General features: G+C 34.0%; 2 protein-coding genes across 2 annotated transcripts; both read right to left on the bottom strand.

Annotated features, from left to right (window-relative positions):
- Nucleotides 1-7,086: 7,086 nt before the first annotated feature.
- On the bottom strand, nucleotides 7,087-7,870 carry LOC114420672. The gene is made up of 2 exons (XM_028386507.1): nucleotides 7,848-7,870; nucleotides 7,087-7,708 (listed from the first exon to the last, which is right to left on the bottom strand). The coding sequence occupies exons 1-2, from the start codon at nucleotides 7,868-7,870 to the stop codon at nucleotides 7,087-7,089; spliced, it is 645 nt and encodes a 214-aa protein (XP_028242308.1).
- Nucleotides 7,871-13,030: 5,160 nt separating this feature from the next.
- Nucleotides 13,031-17,322, bottom strand: LOC114419583. The gene is made up of 3 exons (XM_028385297.1): nucleotides 17,180-17,322; nucleotides 14,910-15,068; nucleotides 13,031-13,502 (listed from the first exon to the last, which is right to left on the bottom strand). The coding sequence occupies exons 1-3, from the start codon at nucleotides 17,189-17,191 to the stop codon at nucleotides 13,242-13,244; spliced, it is 432 nt and encodes a 143-aa protein (XP_028241098.1). The 5' UTR covers nucleotides 17,192-17,322; the 3' UTR covers nucleotides 13,031-13,241.
- Between the last annotated feature and the right edge of the window lie 185 nt (nucleotides 17,323-17,507).

Raw genomic sequence — 17,507 nt, forward strand, 5'->3', positions numbered from 1 at the left:
TTCGGGTTTGATTGGATTGAATCATGAGTTTGACTAAATTCAACTCAAAGTGACCCACATACATCCTTAATTTTGCATGAAGAAGTCTAAATCAGCAATATTCACTTTATTTAAATAATAAATCGTGATGTTTTTTTAATGATCTTGTAACTTCATAGTAAATACATTAGTTTTAAATTTTATCATTGCTTTAGTTCTCTCAATTACTAATTGTTTGTGGTGATTGGAGATAGTTTAACCAGCAGATTACTAAATAGAATAGTCATTTCTTAAATAAGTACAGGTCAAGGGTAATTTTAAATTTAGCATTTTAAAAATAAATGTCCAAAACCTAAACATTTTTGGAAAAAAGCACCTCATCTACACCCCGCTCACCATCCCTATCGCCTACTCTAAGAACCAGCAACCTCTGAGGGATCTTCCTCCTCTTCTGACTAGAGCATACAAATGATTCCTATAATAAAACAGGTGTAAGAGTAATGGTTCCCAAGTGTTGATGCCTCTCGATCTACTCCCATCGTGATGATTGTAGTCCTCAAATAAAACAGGTGTAAGAGTAAGTTCACAAATGAAAAGAAAAAGTCCAAGCCTTCCGTAAAAGTTCATAGATTTTAAGAATAAAACAACTCATCATTATATGTACTTAAATTGCCTTACATACAACCATTGTCAATGTTACAAATTTACTAGTCATAAAAAGAAATGATCTAGCGTAAATAATATACACATTTTGTTGATTTGAAAAGTATCTACATAGGTTCTTACAAGCAACCCCTATAGAAATGAATACGCGAGGTTCCACTAAGTAATCTTAAAAGAATAAAGACGAAGGTCCTAGTAAGCAACTCTAAATAATGTTTAAGACAGAGGTCCTACCAAGTACCAAGAAACCTTTATGGATATACAGGACTTAAATTCTCTATCCCATCTCCTTGATAGATGCATTTCACAACTACTTTTGTGATTAGTTAATGCATTTCTTTGTGCACCCAGCTTATTTCTTGTACACCCAGCTATTTTTCAATCATGGGTTTTGGGTTTACCTTTGTGCTGCTCCTCTTTTCTAGGGAATATATTCTTTCATGTTGAATGTTTACATGATTATATCATGAAAATAGACCTATCTCTTAAACTATATATAGGTAGGGTCCTATTAAAATTTATGTACATTTAAGAAAAGAGAGTTAAACACAATTTTAACATGAGAGGATCCACTTTCTACAAGTAGCTAAAATTCTGTATCTATGTGGCTTGACTTGAAGGTTGTATTTAGGTTTATGTTGAATCTAAGTTGGCTTGACTTGAAGGTTGTATTTAAGTTCTATTTCTACATTTGAGTGTTTTTCATACTTTTGTTTTTTGTTCTAATTAGACCTGCAGTACTTAGACCTTACATTAGACTTTGACTAAGCCGAGACCAATCAAATGAATCCATTTGAAGGAATAAATTAAGTTCTCCAACATTGTTTTTAATGCTTTTGTAATTTGGCAACTCATTATTTTATTGTGCATGTATTGGATTGAAAATTTGGTATATGTTCTATCTCCTTGTGACGAACACCGTAGTCTCAGCAAAATTTAAGAACGTATGTTGTGTTGAAGTTAATCCAAATATAGATACTTAGTTAGATTGTTTGTAAATGATAGTTAATATTCTGTTATTTCTATTGTAATTGTTTTGTGATACAAAAACACTATATAAGAGGTGCATATGTGTAAGTGTTTTGCTAAGCAATATGCATGTTTTCATTAACATATATCTTTCTCTTATAAACTCATGTGAGTATGTGTAAGGAGTTTTATCTACAACAAGGTGGTATCCAAAGCATGATTCAGAGACTTGTGCAAACTGCAACCATGGCTTCTGTTAATGGCAGTGGAAATTCCATACACTCTTTGCCAATTCTAAATGGTATGACTAGCGGGTTGTAAGAATGGAAGCCATTCTTGGCTTCCAAGAGATGCTCAAGGTTGTGAAGGAAGGAGTCTCTGCGAGAGAAAGATGAAGCTGCAGTTAAGAAGAAGGACTACAAAGCGAAGTTTCTTTTCCATCAATGTGTGGACCTTGTGGTTTTTGAAAAGATCTCAAAAGCCAAAATGGCTAAGGCGACTTAGGACATCTTGCAGAAAGCATACAGGAATGCTGAGAAGACCAAGAAAGTGAAGTTGCAGTCTCTCAAAAGATAGTATGAGCTAATGTCCATGCTTGATCAAGATTCCATTGAATATTATTTCAATAGAATGTAGTTGATAATGAATTCAATGAAAACTTGTGGTGAACTTATTTCTGAGCAGAAAATTATGGAGAAGATCTTGCTAAGACTAACCCCTCAATTTGATCACATAGTTGTTGCAATTGATGAGTCCAAAGATCTTGAGGAATTGAAAGTAGAAGAGCCACAAAATTCTCTCGAGGCGCATGAGCAAAGGCTCAATGAGAAGTCTAGTGTAAGAGAGTTGGATCAAGCTATGCAAGCTCAAACTTTCAAGAAAGGGGATGCTGATAACAGAGATTGGAAGAAAGGAAAAGGAAAAGGCAAAGGAAACTGGTCTTCCAATAAAGAAACAATCAAGGTTGAAGACAAGTCTGAATCATCAAATAAAAGAAGAGGAAGAACTTTCAACAATCAAAGAAGAAGGAAAGGGCAAGACAAAAAGAAAATTCAGTGCTTCAACTGTGAAAAATGAGGTCGCTATGCCTCTGAATGTTGGCATGGCAAAGGGAAGCAGACCAAGAACAGTGAAGAGAAGGCTAATGTGGCTCAAGATGAAGTTTCTGATGAGGATCTTGTTCTGTTGGTTGCAACCAGTGATGGAACTCCCCATTCAGAAGCTTGATATTTAGACATTGGATGTTCCAATCATATGACTGACCATAAAGAATGACTAAGTGATTTTGATGCAAGTAGAAGGTTAAAGATTAGGCTTGCAAATAGTAGAACCTTAGCAGGCGAAGGCATGGGAAACATAGTGATTCAGAGAAAATATGGCAAGGCAACACTAATTGAAAATGTGTTGTTTGTGCCTGGGATGAAGTGTAACTTGGGGAGTGTCAGACAACTTGTTGAGAAAGGATTCTCTATAATAATTAAGCATGATTTCTGGGAGTTGTTTGATACAAATCAGAAACCGGTGTTGAAATCTCCTCTTTCAAAGAATAGAACCTTTCAAGCCAACATAAGAGCAACTGAAGTGCATTGTTTGAAAGCTACTGAGATAAACTAAGAAAGCTGGCTATGGAATCTACGATTTGGTCAATTAAACTTCAAAAGATTGAATCAATTAGTAGCTAGTGATATGGTCATAGGACTCCCAAAATTACCCATTCCAGATAAAATTTGTGAAGTATGTCTTTTTGGTAAACAACCTAGAAATGCATATAGTTCTTATTTACCAATGACAACATCAAATGTGCTAAATGTGATACATTCTAATGTGTGTGCCCCTTTTGAAGTACCTTCTCTAGGTGGAAAAAAGTATTTTACCTCTTTTGTTGATGAGTACAGTAGAATGATGTGATTGTACTTGATTAAATCTAAGGATGAAGTACTTTCAAGTTTTAAAAAATTCAGAGTCATGATAGAGAAACAATGTCGGATAGCTATAAAGATTTTGTGAACAGATGGAGGAAAAGAGTATACTTCAAAGGCATTTAAGTTCTATTGTGAAAAACATGGTATTTTACATGAAGTAACAACACCATATACTCCCCAACACAATGAATTGGTTGAAAGAATAAATAGAACAATTCTTGAGATGGCAAGAAGCATGATGGAACATAAAGACCTTCCTCATTCATTTCAAGGTGAAGTTATAAGCACAACAACTTATCTACTTAATAGGTGTCTTACTAAAAGGCTGAAGAAAAAGGTCCTTAGTCTGGAAGGAAACCTATGGTAAGTCATTTGAGAATTTTTGGTTCCCTATGTTTCAAACATATACATGATGCAAAAAAGGAATAAATTGGAAGACAAAAGTGAGTCTATGATCCTAGTTGGTTATGATGTCATTAGAGCTTATAGGCTTTACAATCCAGTAAAGCAGAAAATTCAAGTTATTAGAGATGTGTTAATAAATTAAGTTGAATGATGAGATTGTAAAAATCAGAAGAACAACTTTAGACTAGTTATTCTAGCATTGGCTGAAGGTCAGAACGAGGATGGTGTAGAAGGCATAGTAACTGTAACTTCTCAGAATCAAAGGCCACAGAGGCAGAGGCAAATGGCAAGCAAATTTGTAAATTTTGAAGTAACCTCGGAAGGAGAACTAGTATAATTTGCTTTGTTAGTGATAAACCACTTTTTGAGTGGTATTTTGTGTGAGTTTTTGTGTCATTTTGCATGTATTTTCTTGACAGAACTCACGTTTGGACACTAGTTTTGTATTACAAAAGTAATGTCGTTCAATTGAGTGAAAAAATTGAAAATTACACAAATTTCTGAAGATTTAAAGATTCTGCACTTGATCATGGTTGTGGTACATTTACCACGACCATGGTAATCAACATAACCATATTCAGATGATAACGTCAAGGATCCAATAACGATCTTCATAAACTCACCACGGTTGTGGTCAACTGATGAGGTTCGGGGTCAACTCAGAAGACCATAGTCGATCCATAATGACCCAAGGCTTCAATGTCACTTCTAACCATGGCTGTGGTGAAATCAGAACGGCTATAGTGTGCCTTTTTGTGCAAATATCTTGAAGAAGCTATATATAGGTTTTTAGACTTTGTAAAAACAATTTTTAGTTTTATTCTTATCTTTTTACAAATTTAAAAGAACTTCGAGGATTTTTAAGAGCTGAAGAACGTGAACAACACCACTAGAATAGATTGTGATTATCATTCCTGCTTATTGATATGTGTTATGTTTATTTTATATAGGATTGTTAGTGTTGCTCTAATCATGAGCAGCTAGTCCCCCTAGTCCATAGGTTATGATGTAACTATCCAAAATATACTCATTTCCTTTGTTCTTAATGAAACTCCTCATTGTTTTATGTTAATTAATTCTCTTCTTTATTTTAATATTTATTTGAAACCAGTCATTCTAATACTCAATCGATTACATAGTAGCGATCATTTGCATGTAATTGGTTGATCTAGGTAGAGAATATTTTGCACTAAATTTTATGATAAAACTATTTGGGTAATCTCCGATAGATTAGTTAATCTTTAATTAATCATCCTTAGAATTGATTTTATCCTTTGACTTAAATTGATAGATTCATGATCATTGGGGTATTAATTTAAGGGAAAAAAACATCTTTTGACCTTGATCATAGGCTTTAGTTGATTTTGAGAATTAGTAATTAATTGGGGAAGAAATTTTATTAGGACTAGAATTGGAGGAAAATTGGTACTAGTAAGTCATAACCTCTGGTCACTCTTATTATTACTCAAACCTCTTTTTATATACATTTTTTTTCTTATAAAAACAAAAACCATAAAAATGTTTAAATCCTCTTTTTATTTATCTTTATTGTTAGTTTAATAAACTTAACTAATTGAAAATACAACTAGTCTTTTGGGTTTGATATTCGAACTTTTGAGTTCACTGTTACTATTGCGTAGGATATATTTGTCCTTGTGCGAGCCTTACATACTTTATGCATCATATAGCAAATGCAGAACCAATTGACAATATAGAAGCTTTGGAAGAACATGTCTGGAAGGCAACAATGTTGGAAGAACTAAAAGCCATTGAGAAGAATCATACATGGAAGTTGGTGAAATTGCCAGCAAAGAAGAAACCAATAGATGTTAAATGGGTGTTCAAGCTAAAATTGAACCCCAATGGCACTATTGCAAAACATAGGCCAAACTAGTGACTAGAGGGTTCCTACAGAAGCCTAGCATAGATTACTCATAAGTCTATGCACCAGTGGCCAGACTTGAAATAATAAGACTGGTTATGGCACTAGCAACTAGTAGTGAATAGCCATTATTTGATATGGATGTAAAATATGCATTTTTTAATTTCTTGAGGAAGTAGTGTGTGACACCTTCTGCCCCGATATACATATTTATATAATAACAGACATGAAAATATGGAATTAAATAAAATAAGATTTTATTTAATGAACATAAAAAAGTTCACGTGGGTAAAAAGTTCATATTCACTTTACTATTACAAATAAAACTTGTTAGAAATATTTTCGGCTTAAAACATCATGCATTTAAAACAAAAGTCCATGCTTCAATGTTAAATCCTATCAAAGTATTATGTTCCATCGTCTTGTAGCATGAGGTTCTCCATAGCTATGCACCTAACCATATGCTCCCAAGGACACAAGATTCAAGATTATCATAGGATCCAAACACAAACAACATATAGGGAGTAAGTTATCACATTCCTAACCAATAGAGAGAAACAAAACAACATAGATATACATATCATATAAATGAAATATAACTTACTTAAACACAACTCACATCATTCCACCACTTATCGCGTGATATCACATCTCAACACTACACGTCTCACACATTTTCACATCATTCACGTACTCAAGAATCAAACACAATATCACTCAACCAATCAATATCAATCAATACACAGGCGTTATGCAACAAATGTATTAAGACTTAATCATATATGTAATGTGGTACCATGTCAATGAAAAATCTCAACAGGAACCTAAGAGTACATGACAAGATAGTCCACACACTAGTAAGTTAGGTTACTCTCACTAGGTAAAATCATAGGGAGACCAGTCAGGGTCTGCTCCAACCATATGGGATCAACACAGGCTTCAAGGAACATTTAAACCGAGTGTATTTACTCCCAAGGCCTACACTCCGAAAAGTCTGTCAAGGGCTCTCCTTCCTGATTCAGGTCCAACCCAAAAAACATTTTACCACGTAAACTCTATCTATGAACTTTTTTTTTTGAATAAAAAAGAAAGTATATTAATTCAAAAAGCAGTTTGATACAAGGTGATCGAAACGATCCAACCAAACAAACAGAACCAAAGCAAAAACCTAACAGCCTACATCATTAGCTTTACACCATGACTTCTAAGAGTTGGATATTGCCAACTTCTTTACACTATGTTGTCAATGATATTCCTTTCTATAACCTATTTATCCACAACTGTGCCAAAGCACATGCTATTTCTATAGTGCCACACATTATAAATTGTCTCCGCTGTTGCCATTTTCAGCAGAGCACTTTTCCAACCTTTACCTTTGGTGTTCTCAATAATCCAAGCAAGCTCCATATCCCACTCCCTCGGATCATGTCTTCTACCCAGCCAATCCAAAATGTTCCCCCAAATTTCTCTAGTACCACTGCAGTTGAAGAAAAGATGATTTATAGACTCATCAGCACAGTTACAAATACTGCAATCACTACTTTGGATCATTCCAAATCTTCTTAATCTATCTTTAGTAGAGAGCTTTTTGTGACAAGCAAGCCACAAGCAAATGACAGCTCGCGGTCTAGCCTTGTTCCCACACATCACAGACCTCCACGACACTCTTTGGTGTTCCTCTGTCAGCCCATGATACATAGCACTCATAGGAAACTTCTGTCTACTGAGAGCTTGGTCCCAATGTTGTTGTATCTGACCCAGTTTATCTCTTTGATTCATAATGTTCTTAAGGATCCAAGAACTATTAGGCCTGACAAAAGCAGTAATAGCATCATTGCCCTTCAGATAATATGTATGAACCCACAGCACCCAAAGATTCTCAGAATTTCTGCAAATATTCCAAAGACATTTCATCAGACTAACAATGTTCCAAACCTGCAAATTAATAATGCCAACACCACCCTGGCTTTTATTCCTACACATTGTATCACAAGCTACTAGGCTTTTCTTGCTAATCTCTTGTTTACCTGTCCAAACAAAACTCCGACATATAGCATTAATCTATCTATGAACTTTACAAAACACACGACTCCTTAATTGTTCTCAAAATAATTTTATCTCGTCGCGCTTGTGATTAAAGTCGTCAGGTTCCCACAGTGGTTCCTATCACAATACTCGTCGCGTATTAACTTGTCGTCCTTAAAGGATCTTATAGTCATGTTATTGTATAGTTCATAACTCATAACTCAATGCACACAACATGTCAATACACATGTATATTACAATTCAATACATACTCAATTTATCACATACACTCAATCTTAATCACAATGGTATAATTCCAAAGCAACATGTTATCACACGTCATGAATCATATACACATCACACAGTATTAATATATACATGGCACACACATAGACTTTACCTATGAACTATGCAATACACACAACTACTCAATTATTTTCAAAATCATTTTAATTCGTCGCACCTCAAAGTGATTCAACTTGTCAGGTTTCCATAATGGATCTCATCACAATACTCGTCAGGCTTATAATTGTGTGATTGCACAGTTCATAGCTCATAACTCAATACATACAATATCTCAATACACGTGTATCTCACAATTTATTGCATATTCAATTTATCACTTACTCACATTTTCAATCACAATTTCATGATCCCAATATAATAATTTATCATGCTAATACAGTAAAATCTTGTCCAAAATACAAACAAATTATACAAAATATTTCTCAAAACATGGGAAGTAAAATCCATCAAACAATTTCACATAATCATATCAAAATCAAAGGAAGAATTACAATACAATAAATATCCCAAAATAGGTTCCAATTTAATCTTCTAAGGATCCTTACACATGTTCATTCTAATTTCAATTACGATAAACTCATCCCTTACTTCTAAGCGGGCTCACGTGTGTAGTTCGACGCTAATAACGGTGTCTCTAATGGCTCCCAAAGATTCCTCAAGTTTTTTCTTTGTTTGCTCTGTTAAGTTTTCGAAGGGTTAGAGAGAAGGAGAAGGGATTGGAGCCTCCAGTTCACTGTCTGTATGTGATGCAAATGTATCCCTCCATAGACATTAAGTTGCAAATCCCAACAGTGATGATGTGCGGAAATGTATTTCACACTTGGTATTCAAATTTCATGACAATCCAACGGTTAATGAGTCTGGGAAATTAGTTTTATTGGGACAGATTTGGATGCATGCAAGAAGAAAAAGAGCTCGGTGCAAGGGACATTTCTAGCACCACAAACATTATTTTTACAAATTGCAACGGTGAAGACATGAGAAATTGAGTTTCAAACCTGGTTTTCAAATTTAACAACGATCCAATGGTTAACGAGTCTGGGATCATTGTTTTATTGAGATATGTTTGAGTGTATGCGATAAAAATAGAGGATTTTGAGAAAGGGAGAAAAGAAAACAAATTTCAAAGAAATAGAGAGTGTAGAGACATATTGTAAATGTAACAAGAAACTCATTTACTCTATTTTTTAAATTTGAGGACATAGTATGTCTATTTATAACTATTATTTACTCTATTTTTATATTTTTTATTTTATAAAAAGAAACTTTATTTATTCTATATCAAATGAATAAATAAAATATTTTTTTTATTTTCCTTCAAACTATTATTTTAATTAATAAAATTATTTCTCCTTATTTATTTAATTAGAAAAACCTCATTATTTTTCTAAAATTCTATTTATTTTTAAATAAAACACCTTTTAATTTATTTTACGAAAATGGGGTGTTACATAGTGTATGTGACTCTATCTCCAGGCTTTGAAAAAAAGGAAGAGAAAATATGGTGTATAAATTGAATAAGGCCTTGTATTGTCTTAAACAAACTCCTAGGGCTTGGAATAGAAGGATAAACTCCTTTTTGGTACAACTTGGTTTCTGCAAATGCTCAGTAGATATGGAATCTATGTCAAGAAAGAAAAGGAATCAAGTGTGATATGGATTTCCATGTGTGTAAATGATTTATTGGTGGCTGAGAATGATCATAACGACATTGAATGTTTCAAGGCACTAATGGTGACTGAATTTTAAATGACAAATCTAAGTAGCTTGGCATATTTCCTTGGGTTAGAACTTGTGACTACTTCAAAGGGAATTATACTTCATCAACAAAGGTATGTTATCAAAGTGCTTAAAAGGTTTCACATGGCAGATTGCAATCTTGCTAATACTCCAGCAAAGGTGAATGTAAAATTGGGAATTGAAGAAGAAGAAGTGGATCCAACAATGTACATACAACTAGTTGGATCTTTGAGGTAGTTAGGTAACAATAGACCTAATCTTTCCTTTGTTGTTGGTCTAATCAGTAAGTTCATGAGTAGCCCAAAATAATTTTCAGGTATGCGAAGGGAACATTGGATTATGGTATATTGTTCCTAGAAAGATAGATCAGAAAACAATAAGTTTGTTGGGATATTTTGACTCTGATTGGTGTGGAGATAGAACAGATAGGAGGAGCACTACAAGATACTTGTTCAAGTTTCTAGGTGCACCAATTTCCTAATGCTCTAAGAAACAGCCTGCGGTGTCTTTGTCTTCCTGTGAGGCTGAGTATATAGCATGTTTATTTGCTAGTTGCCAAACTATATAATATGTTCAAGTTTCTAGGTGCACCAATTCATTGCTAAATGAAGTTAATTTTAAAGTGGAGAGAGCTATTAAATTGCTAGTTGATAAACAGTCAGCTATCAATTTGTCTAAAAATCTAGTCTCTCATGGAAGAAGTAAACATATTGAAACCAGATTCCATTTCCTAAGGGAGCAGGTAAATAATGGAAAGCTTGAAGTGACATTGTTAACCGTTTGGCAAGTGTACCAAATGTCCAAACACATTGTTATTTGCCTAAGATGTATTAATTGAGATTTTTCTCTATCAATTAGGTAAATTTTTCTTACCCACATATATTAGAATAATTTCCCCTGATGTCTCACGATGATAAATCTATCTTACCTATCTATCTCCCAAATTTCTTTGCAAAGATTCAATAGATAAAATGCATGAAGTTCTAATTCTATATGCTTGCTTTGATGCATGAACATAGTGCAATCACTCTATGTCTAGCAATGATTTTATTAAGACATCGCTTCCTTTTAGTTCTATTAGAAATTACCCTCTGTCGAGCGACTAATTCCTAAAATTGATGCATGCAAAACCTTTCTTGTATTTCTAGTAAGGATTACTCTCTGACGAGCACCTAACCCTCAAAGATGATGCAAGGATGAATGATACATGAAATTAAAGTAAGAAAGGATAATAGGAAAGAAAATTCATGTTTGCATTGATAGATATAAAGTATATAATACATCTTTTGACTTTTTAGGCCTTCGAGATCCTAACTAAGGATTTAGCCTCTCATAATTATAAGGGGTCTTATACTTGAAAAGGGGTTTAGAAACTGATGGAAGAGAAGGGATGAAAAAAGGGAATAGAAAATAATGGAGGAGAAGGAAGAATTCCCTAAGGGAGAGTTCTCAGGCTTTGGGTGTGTATTAGAGTGCTCTAAGACTCGGTGTGTCTTTTCTCCTTGGCTTGACTCTCTTTTTATAGTTGTTGGAGTAGACTTGGGTCTACGTACTCGCGCTAAGTCTGCACTGCTCTCTAAGCGCGGGTGCCTGTATTCACGCTTAGCGCGCATCCTCTCGCTTAGCACTAGTGTGTGTTTTTGCGCTTAGCGCACCTCTTTGCGCTTAGCGATGGTGCCTGTATTCGAGCGCTCAGCACGTGCTGCACACTAAGCGCATCTTGGGCTGGGCCTTTTTTTTTTCAAATTTTTACTATTTTCTTCATCTTTTAGACTGTTAATCCCTCCTTTTCATATCTGCAAGCCATGAATAGAAAAAACATCAATTCTTAATAATTTAAGGATGGATAACTGCTAAATAATCATTTTAAGGATATTTCCATTATATTTTTAATATAAAAATAGCTCATATTTAATAGTTATTAGACATATTGTTCAACAAAAACATAATTGGTTGATATACTAACTAAGGCAATTAGGTCTGATAGATTTGTAAAACTTAGAAGTGAGTTGGGAATTGCATCATGTGAATATTTGGATTAAAGGAAAGTGTTGAAGTTAATCCAAATATAGATAGTTAGTTAGATTGATTGTAAAGGATAGTTAATATTCTGTTATTTCTATTGTAACTGTTTTGTGATGCAAAGGCACTATATAAAAGATACATATGTATAAATGTTTTGGTAAGCAATATACAAGTTTTCATTAGTATATCCTTTTCTTCTAAACTCATGAGTGTGTGTAAGGAGTTTTATCTCCAACGTTCTTAAACATAATCTATGATTTTATGGTTTGTTTGGAATATCATTTCTCTATTTAAAAGTTGTTTAATTGCATTTGTATTAAACTAGGAGAGCAGTTGATTCTAAATAGTGAAACAATAATGAATTGAGCTTCTTTTGGAAGAAACTCAGCCACCAATATTTGAATTAGAGCTTATTTTAAGTTGAAGTTTAAAAGTTTGTCAATGTTGTTCCATTATTAGTGTTTGCTTTTTCCTAACTTCGATTTGGACCCCTTTTGACGAAAATTGTTTAGCACTTCCTTAATCCTAAAATTTCAATATCCAAATAGTATTGACTGTAGTGAATTTAGAAAAATTACTCTTTTGCACTCATTTAGAGTAGTATATCCACATAAAACAAGCATAAAAAGTTGAGTAAAAAAAAGACAGTGGGGAAAATTAAGAGAGAGGTAGAGAGACATAGATGAAAATGTGAAGAGTGTAGTGAAAGAGACTTAATCCTATAATAACTGCATTATCCCCTAGGAGAGAAAAAGACTTAAAGATAAGTGAGTGTCACCCGATAGATATGGCCAACTTATTAAGACTGTAACTATAAGAAAGTCTTGAGGGATGGTGAGAGGGGTGTGAAAAAATTGAGACTTGTGAACTAATACTTCACGAGAAGCCCTAAAGGCCAAAAGGAACCATATTATTTTTTTTGCCGCTATTATATTACTTTATTGTCTGCTTCACTTGCCAATTAATCAACATCTATGTAAGTATGCACACGATAGCCACGTTTGGAGCACAAACTTTTACAACTAACTCGAAGTTAAAGTTGGCAAGGTCACAAGTAGTACGAAGTAGTAGTTCATTGGGTATGCAATGTACTCTATAGAATGGTGCTCAAAGATCAGAATAATAAAGTACACTCAACTTCCTTTTTTATATATCATATTTTCATAGTCTCAAATAAAACAAAGTTACAACAAACAAACTTGTGAAAGTTAAAATGGATCATTTAAGAAAATCAGGCTGAATGAAAGAAAAATCATTTGTTAATTTTGACTAGAGGCAAGTGACAAATTTGCACCAAATGTTTATGTGTCACACCATCATATATGCTAGTTACTTGAACTTTTCTTACATTTGCTAATCTTAAGCAGGGCTTCAAGAAGTATAGGTATGCAAATGCCACGAGACATATCGACTTCTTTTACTTCAGAGGCATCATGAGAACAGGAACCATTTGCTAATGTTTTCTTCTTCTCCCTTTCTTCTAATCTTAATGTGTTTGGAAAGTACAAGCTTCCCTTCTCACCTGGTCTTAGTCCAATAAGATGGCCAAGGGATACACTGTTGTCTTGAAAGAAAGATGCTGTGGACTGGTTGTTCCAACACATAGAAAACAGTTAAAAAGACCATTTATTTCACATAGCCTCTGATTAGTAGTGCATTCAGGACCTTGAGTTAGTAGGGTCAATTTGCCTTTGTTTTTTTTAATGAATAATTTTTATTATTAACCAGAAAAATATAATTATGAGGTAGTTGATGGCTTGTGACATGCTCTGTATGTAGGGTCACCTATGTCTCTGAGGATCTATATGAAATAAATTAATTTGGGAAATTGATTGTTCTCACAATTTGAAGTCAACATTAAATTAATGCTAAAGAGTTTAGACCAATATTGTGGCAAGTTGATGGCTTGTGACACGCTCTCATCTTTAGTAAAACATGGAAAGAAATGTCAGCCACACATGGTTTGCACAGAATTCCTTTCCATAATAACAAGGATTCTATCAGTTATTGCTTAGAAATAAGTCGTTAGTATGTTCATTTGTGCAAACTTTGACCAGAAGTACTGTAACCTTAGATAGTTGGACTTGAACTAAGAACTTCTGTTCTTACTACTTACTAGATAACTTTCTCTTTGTTCCATAGTTATTTTCATTTAATGAAAAACTAAAATCTTTATATTTAATCAATAGTGAGAAAGTAGTGTGTTTGGATGAGAAAATTTAAAATTTTGAGAAATTTTTAATTCTAAGAATTTCAAATACTTCAATTGAAATTCTTTTATTTTCAAAATTGTGTGTTTGGATAAAAAAAAATTAAATTTGTGAGGGTAAAAGAAAATGAATACAAAGAGAAGAAAAGATATGGTTAGTGTGTTATGCTTCCCAAGAGAAGAATACTGGTGTGGTATGGGAAGTCGCAGGAAACCGGGACACGACGGCGACGGCGTACACCACCGCACTCGACCACAGTATTCAGTCAATGATGCAAGGCATGACTCAGATCCTTCGTGCCGGCGAGCACCTCCACTGCGTGATTGTTAGCGACGTCTGCTCCCCTGACTGGCGGGTGTAGTTCTATGTGTCCCTCTACACCCACACTTGATCGATCTTTCACAAGCTTAGACTATATTTCTTGAAGAAGAGAATCATCGGCGTGATGGAAGAGTCGCGCGCGAGTTCGAGAACGAGATTTCGGGAACTTTCAGGTGAAAGAGAGGATGGAGGTTATAAAGGAAATACACAAATGTTTTGAAAGATTCTTCTATCAAGAAGAAAATTTTAATTTCTCACATTTTAGAAGGAAATTGAAATTCTACATTTTTAGTTGTTTAAAATTCTATTTTAAAATTCCAAAAATTTAAATTTCATAAAAAAACATCCAAACAATGAATTTTAGATTATAGAAATTTAAATTATCTGATAAATTATTTTTTTCAGTTAAAATTCTCTATCAAAATGCGCTCTAAAAAATGTGAGTCAGGGAATTCAGATTACCTCAGTATCAAGGTTTGAGGATGAGAACGAGGAAAAACTGGTGGATGGAACGTGCATTGAGTGTGGCTCTACTGGGGCAGCTGGGAGTGATTCTGCATCTCTAAGTCTCATATTCAAGAAGCCAAGACCGAATGGCCATCCAATAGGCATCTCATCATTCTAAAAAATTATGGCAGGAAAAAAAAATAGCAACATTACAGATACAAATCAAGTTTAAAAGCAGTGCATGATTAAAGGTTACAAAGTAAGTACAATTTTAGCAACAGCCACTAGAGTTTCCAAAAGAGCAAGGTGGCAGAGAAAATTGTGATCAATAAATTGGCATTTCCTCCGGTAAAGTACTTGAAATCATACAATCAAAAGTTATGACGGCTGATTGAGCTTCTTCTTTATCAAATCTCTAGTTAATGAGCAGTATTCTCATTATGATGAAGAAAGAGTAAAGTTCAACTTAGAAAACAAGATAAAGGTTGTACTGAATTGGAGAAGTTGTGATATGTATGCTAGAACAACAGAAAGGAAGAGCAATATGGAAGTTGTATCATTGTCCAAGCTCAGCAGGTGTAAGCATCATGAAAATTTTTCACGAATTCTAAAATTTCATCCTCGTGGTGTTCATTCTTTGCTCCTTCAGTCTTGCTGATATCACAGATGTAAAAAAAGGGAAAAATTGATCCACAAACCAGGTAAAAGGGAAGATCATAAAATCTATTTTCAAATAACCAAGAAGCATGAATATCTGTCAAAAGAATCATCTACAAAGGTGAGGTTGGTAAGATATTGTGTCATTAGATTCTAGAACCCACATAATTTTTTCTGCCCCCCTTTTGGCTTCTAAGTCAGACAGTGAACTCTGTCACTGACCATCTATGAATCTTCAAGTCATATTTTACAAGGCTAATTATTTCTACAATAAGGTGCTATTTTTTACTATTTGGTAATTGTAAAAACTCTTCTACCAGTGTTGTGGCTAATTTCAAAAGCAAAATATATTGAATTATCAAGGTCAAGGGAAACAGAACTGACTGAGATAAACCAATGGTGATTAAAATGTCTTTAATTCACATTTAAGTACCAGTGGTGTCCACTAGAGCTTAAAAATCATGCTCATGCTCATGATTCAGTGTGTTTTGTATGGGCTCATTTCTCCAGAAATTTCCCAGATCTATTTCCCACCCTTGCCGTACATTTTTTAAAAAATATTTTGGTCCTTTCGATTTTGGATTTGGCCCACATCATGTGCCTTTGCTAGATTTCCATATCTTGTTACATACTATATCAAATGAAAAGAATAGTGTGTCAAAACCATCTAACTTAACATTCTAAGCTAAAGATTTAAAATTGAACCTACCCTTTTCCTGGCTTTAACTCTTGAAGTTGCCAGATTTATGAAATATTAATATTCCAGACAAGGGATCAGCATTTGTTACCCCATCTTCTGCAGTGTACCATTTTTCTACTTCTAGTAGATGACATGTTGGCTTTACAGTTCAAACCACATCCTTACAATTAAGTTCGGACAACAAACATTTGATGGGTTTTAATGAAATGTTAATTCGTATGCTCACAACTACTTACATTATGGTCCTAACTTGAGACACTATTGGGGTCTTTTCTTCATGTCAGTCCATCTGGAAAGTACAAATTTTACAGTGCACACATTGATCATAGACATTGTTTTCTTTTCATTATTCCAGTCCATCTGGAAAGGAAAATTTTACTCACACACACACACAAACTGCATTATGGTGTAGATTAATTTCAGCCACTAATTCCAGGAAAATAACTAGAGGCTCACATAAGAGCAGAAATTTAGTTCCTAGTTCCATCAAACATGACTTGCAAGATTAATTATTATAAGCTAAAAAAAGAACACAGACAATATATGTGCCTCACAAACTGATTCCTCTCTAATTCATGGAATCAAAAGACTGCTTACAATTCAGAATATAATTAAACAACCACACACACAAAGAAGAACCAGAGACAATAGAAATTCAGTATCAATTCCAATTTAAACATTTCACAGTCTAAAAGCATATTAAAATATAAACATTTCACAGTCCAATAAGCAAGAAACACACCCAGAAAGAAGTATTGTTCTTTTGCAGTGATATCAAATGGAAAAAATAAACAACTGAAAGAAAAGAATAGGAATGGGAAGAGAGATGCTGAATGGAAGAAGAAAATGAAGAAAAGAAGGTATATTTTGAATGGCTTAGTTCTAATTAGTGCAGAAGAAAAGCAAAAGGGTACTGAATTATTATTACCTCTGAAACCATGGTGTGTCTGTGGCCTCTACCGAGAAGTTGATGACAAAATGATGATCACGGAGAAAAAAAAAACCCTGAAATTTTGTATTGGAGAGATACTGAAGGAGAATTTACGTGTCTCCTAACTAGTGTAATAGTATCCTTCCTTAAACGTTAGACATTCAAGAATCCGGGTCCCACATCGCCTGTTGAACATTGTTTGCTTGAGTTGAAAATTAATTTTCCACACCAAAATTGTCATACCAATTAATTAATGATGTTTCAGGAATTGATCAGCAGCGGTATATACTTTGGTCAATGGATGAACTTCTTAAGGATTTACACA

The sequence above is a fragment of the Glycine soja genome, chromosome 7 (assembly GCF_004193775.1).
Source record: "Glycine soja cultivar W05 chromosome 7, ASM419377v2, whole genome shotgun sequence".
NCBI classification, from domain to species: Eukaryota; Viridiplantae; Streptophyta; class Magnoliopsida; order Fabales; family Fabaceae; genus Glycine; species Glycine soja.

Bases quoted from the DNA above. Each gene is read 5' to 3' on its own strand.
- LOC114419583 (XM_028385297.1), bottom strand. The intron at 13,503-14,909 runs GTAATCTGAATT...TGGAACAACCAG, and splicing joins CCTCAAACCTTGATACTGAG to TCCACAGCATCTTTCTTTCA.
- LOC114420672 (XM_028386507.1), bottom strand. From the start codon at position 7,870: ATGTCGGAGTTTTGTTTGGACAG. The intron at 7,709-7,847 runs GTAAACAAGAGA...GAATATTTGCAG, and splicing joins TCGGAGTTTTGTTTGGACAG to AAATTCTGAGAATCTTTGGG.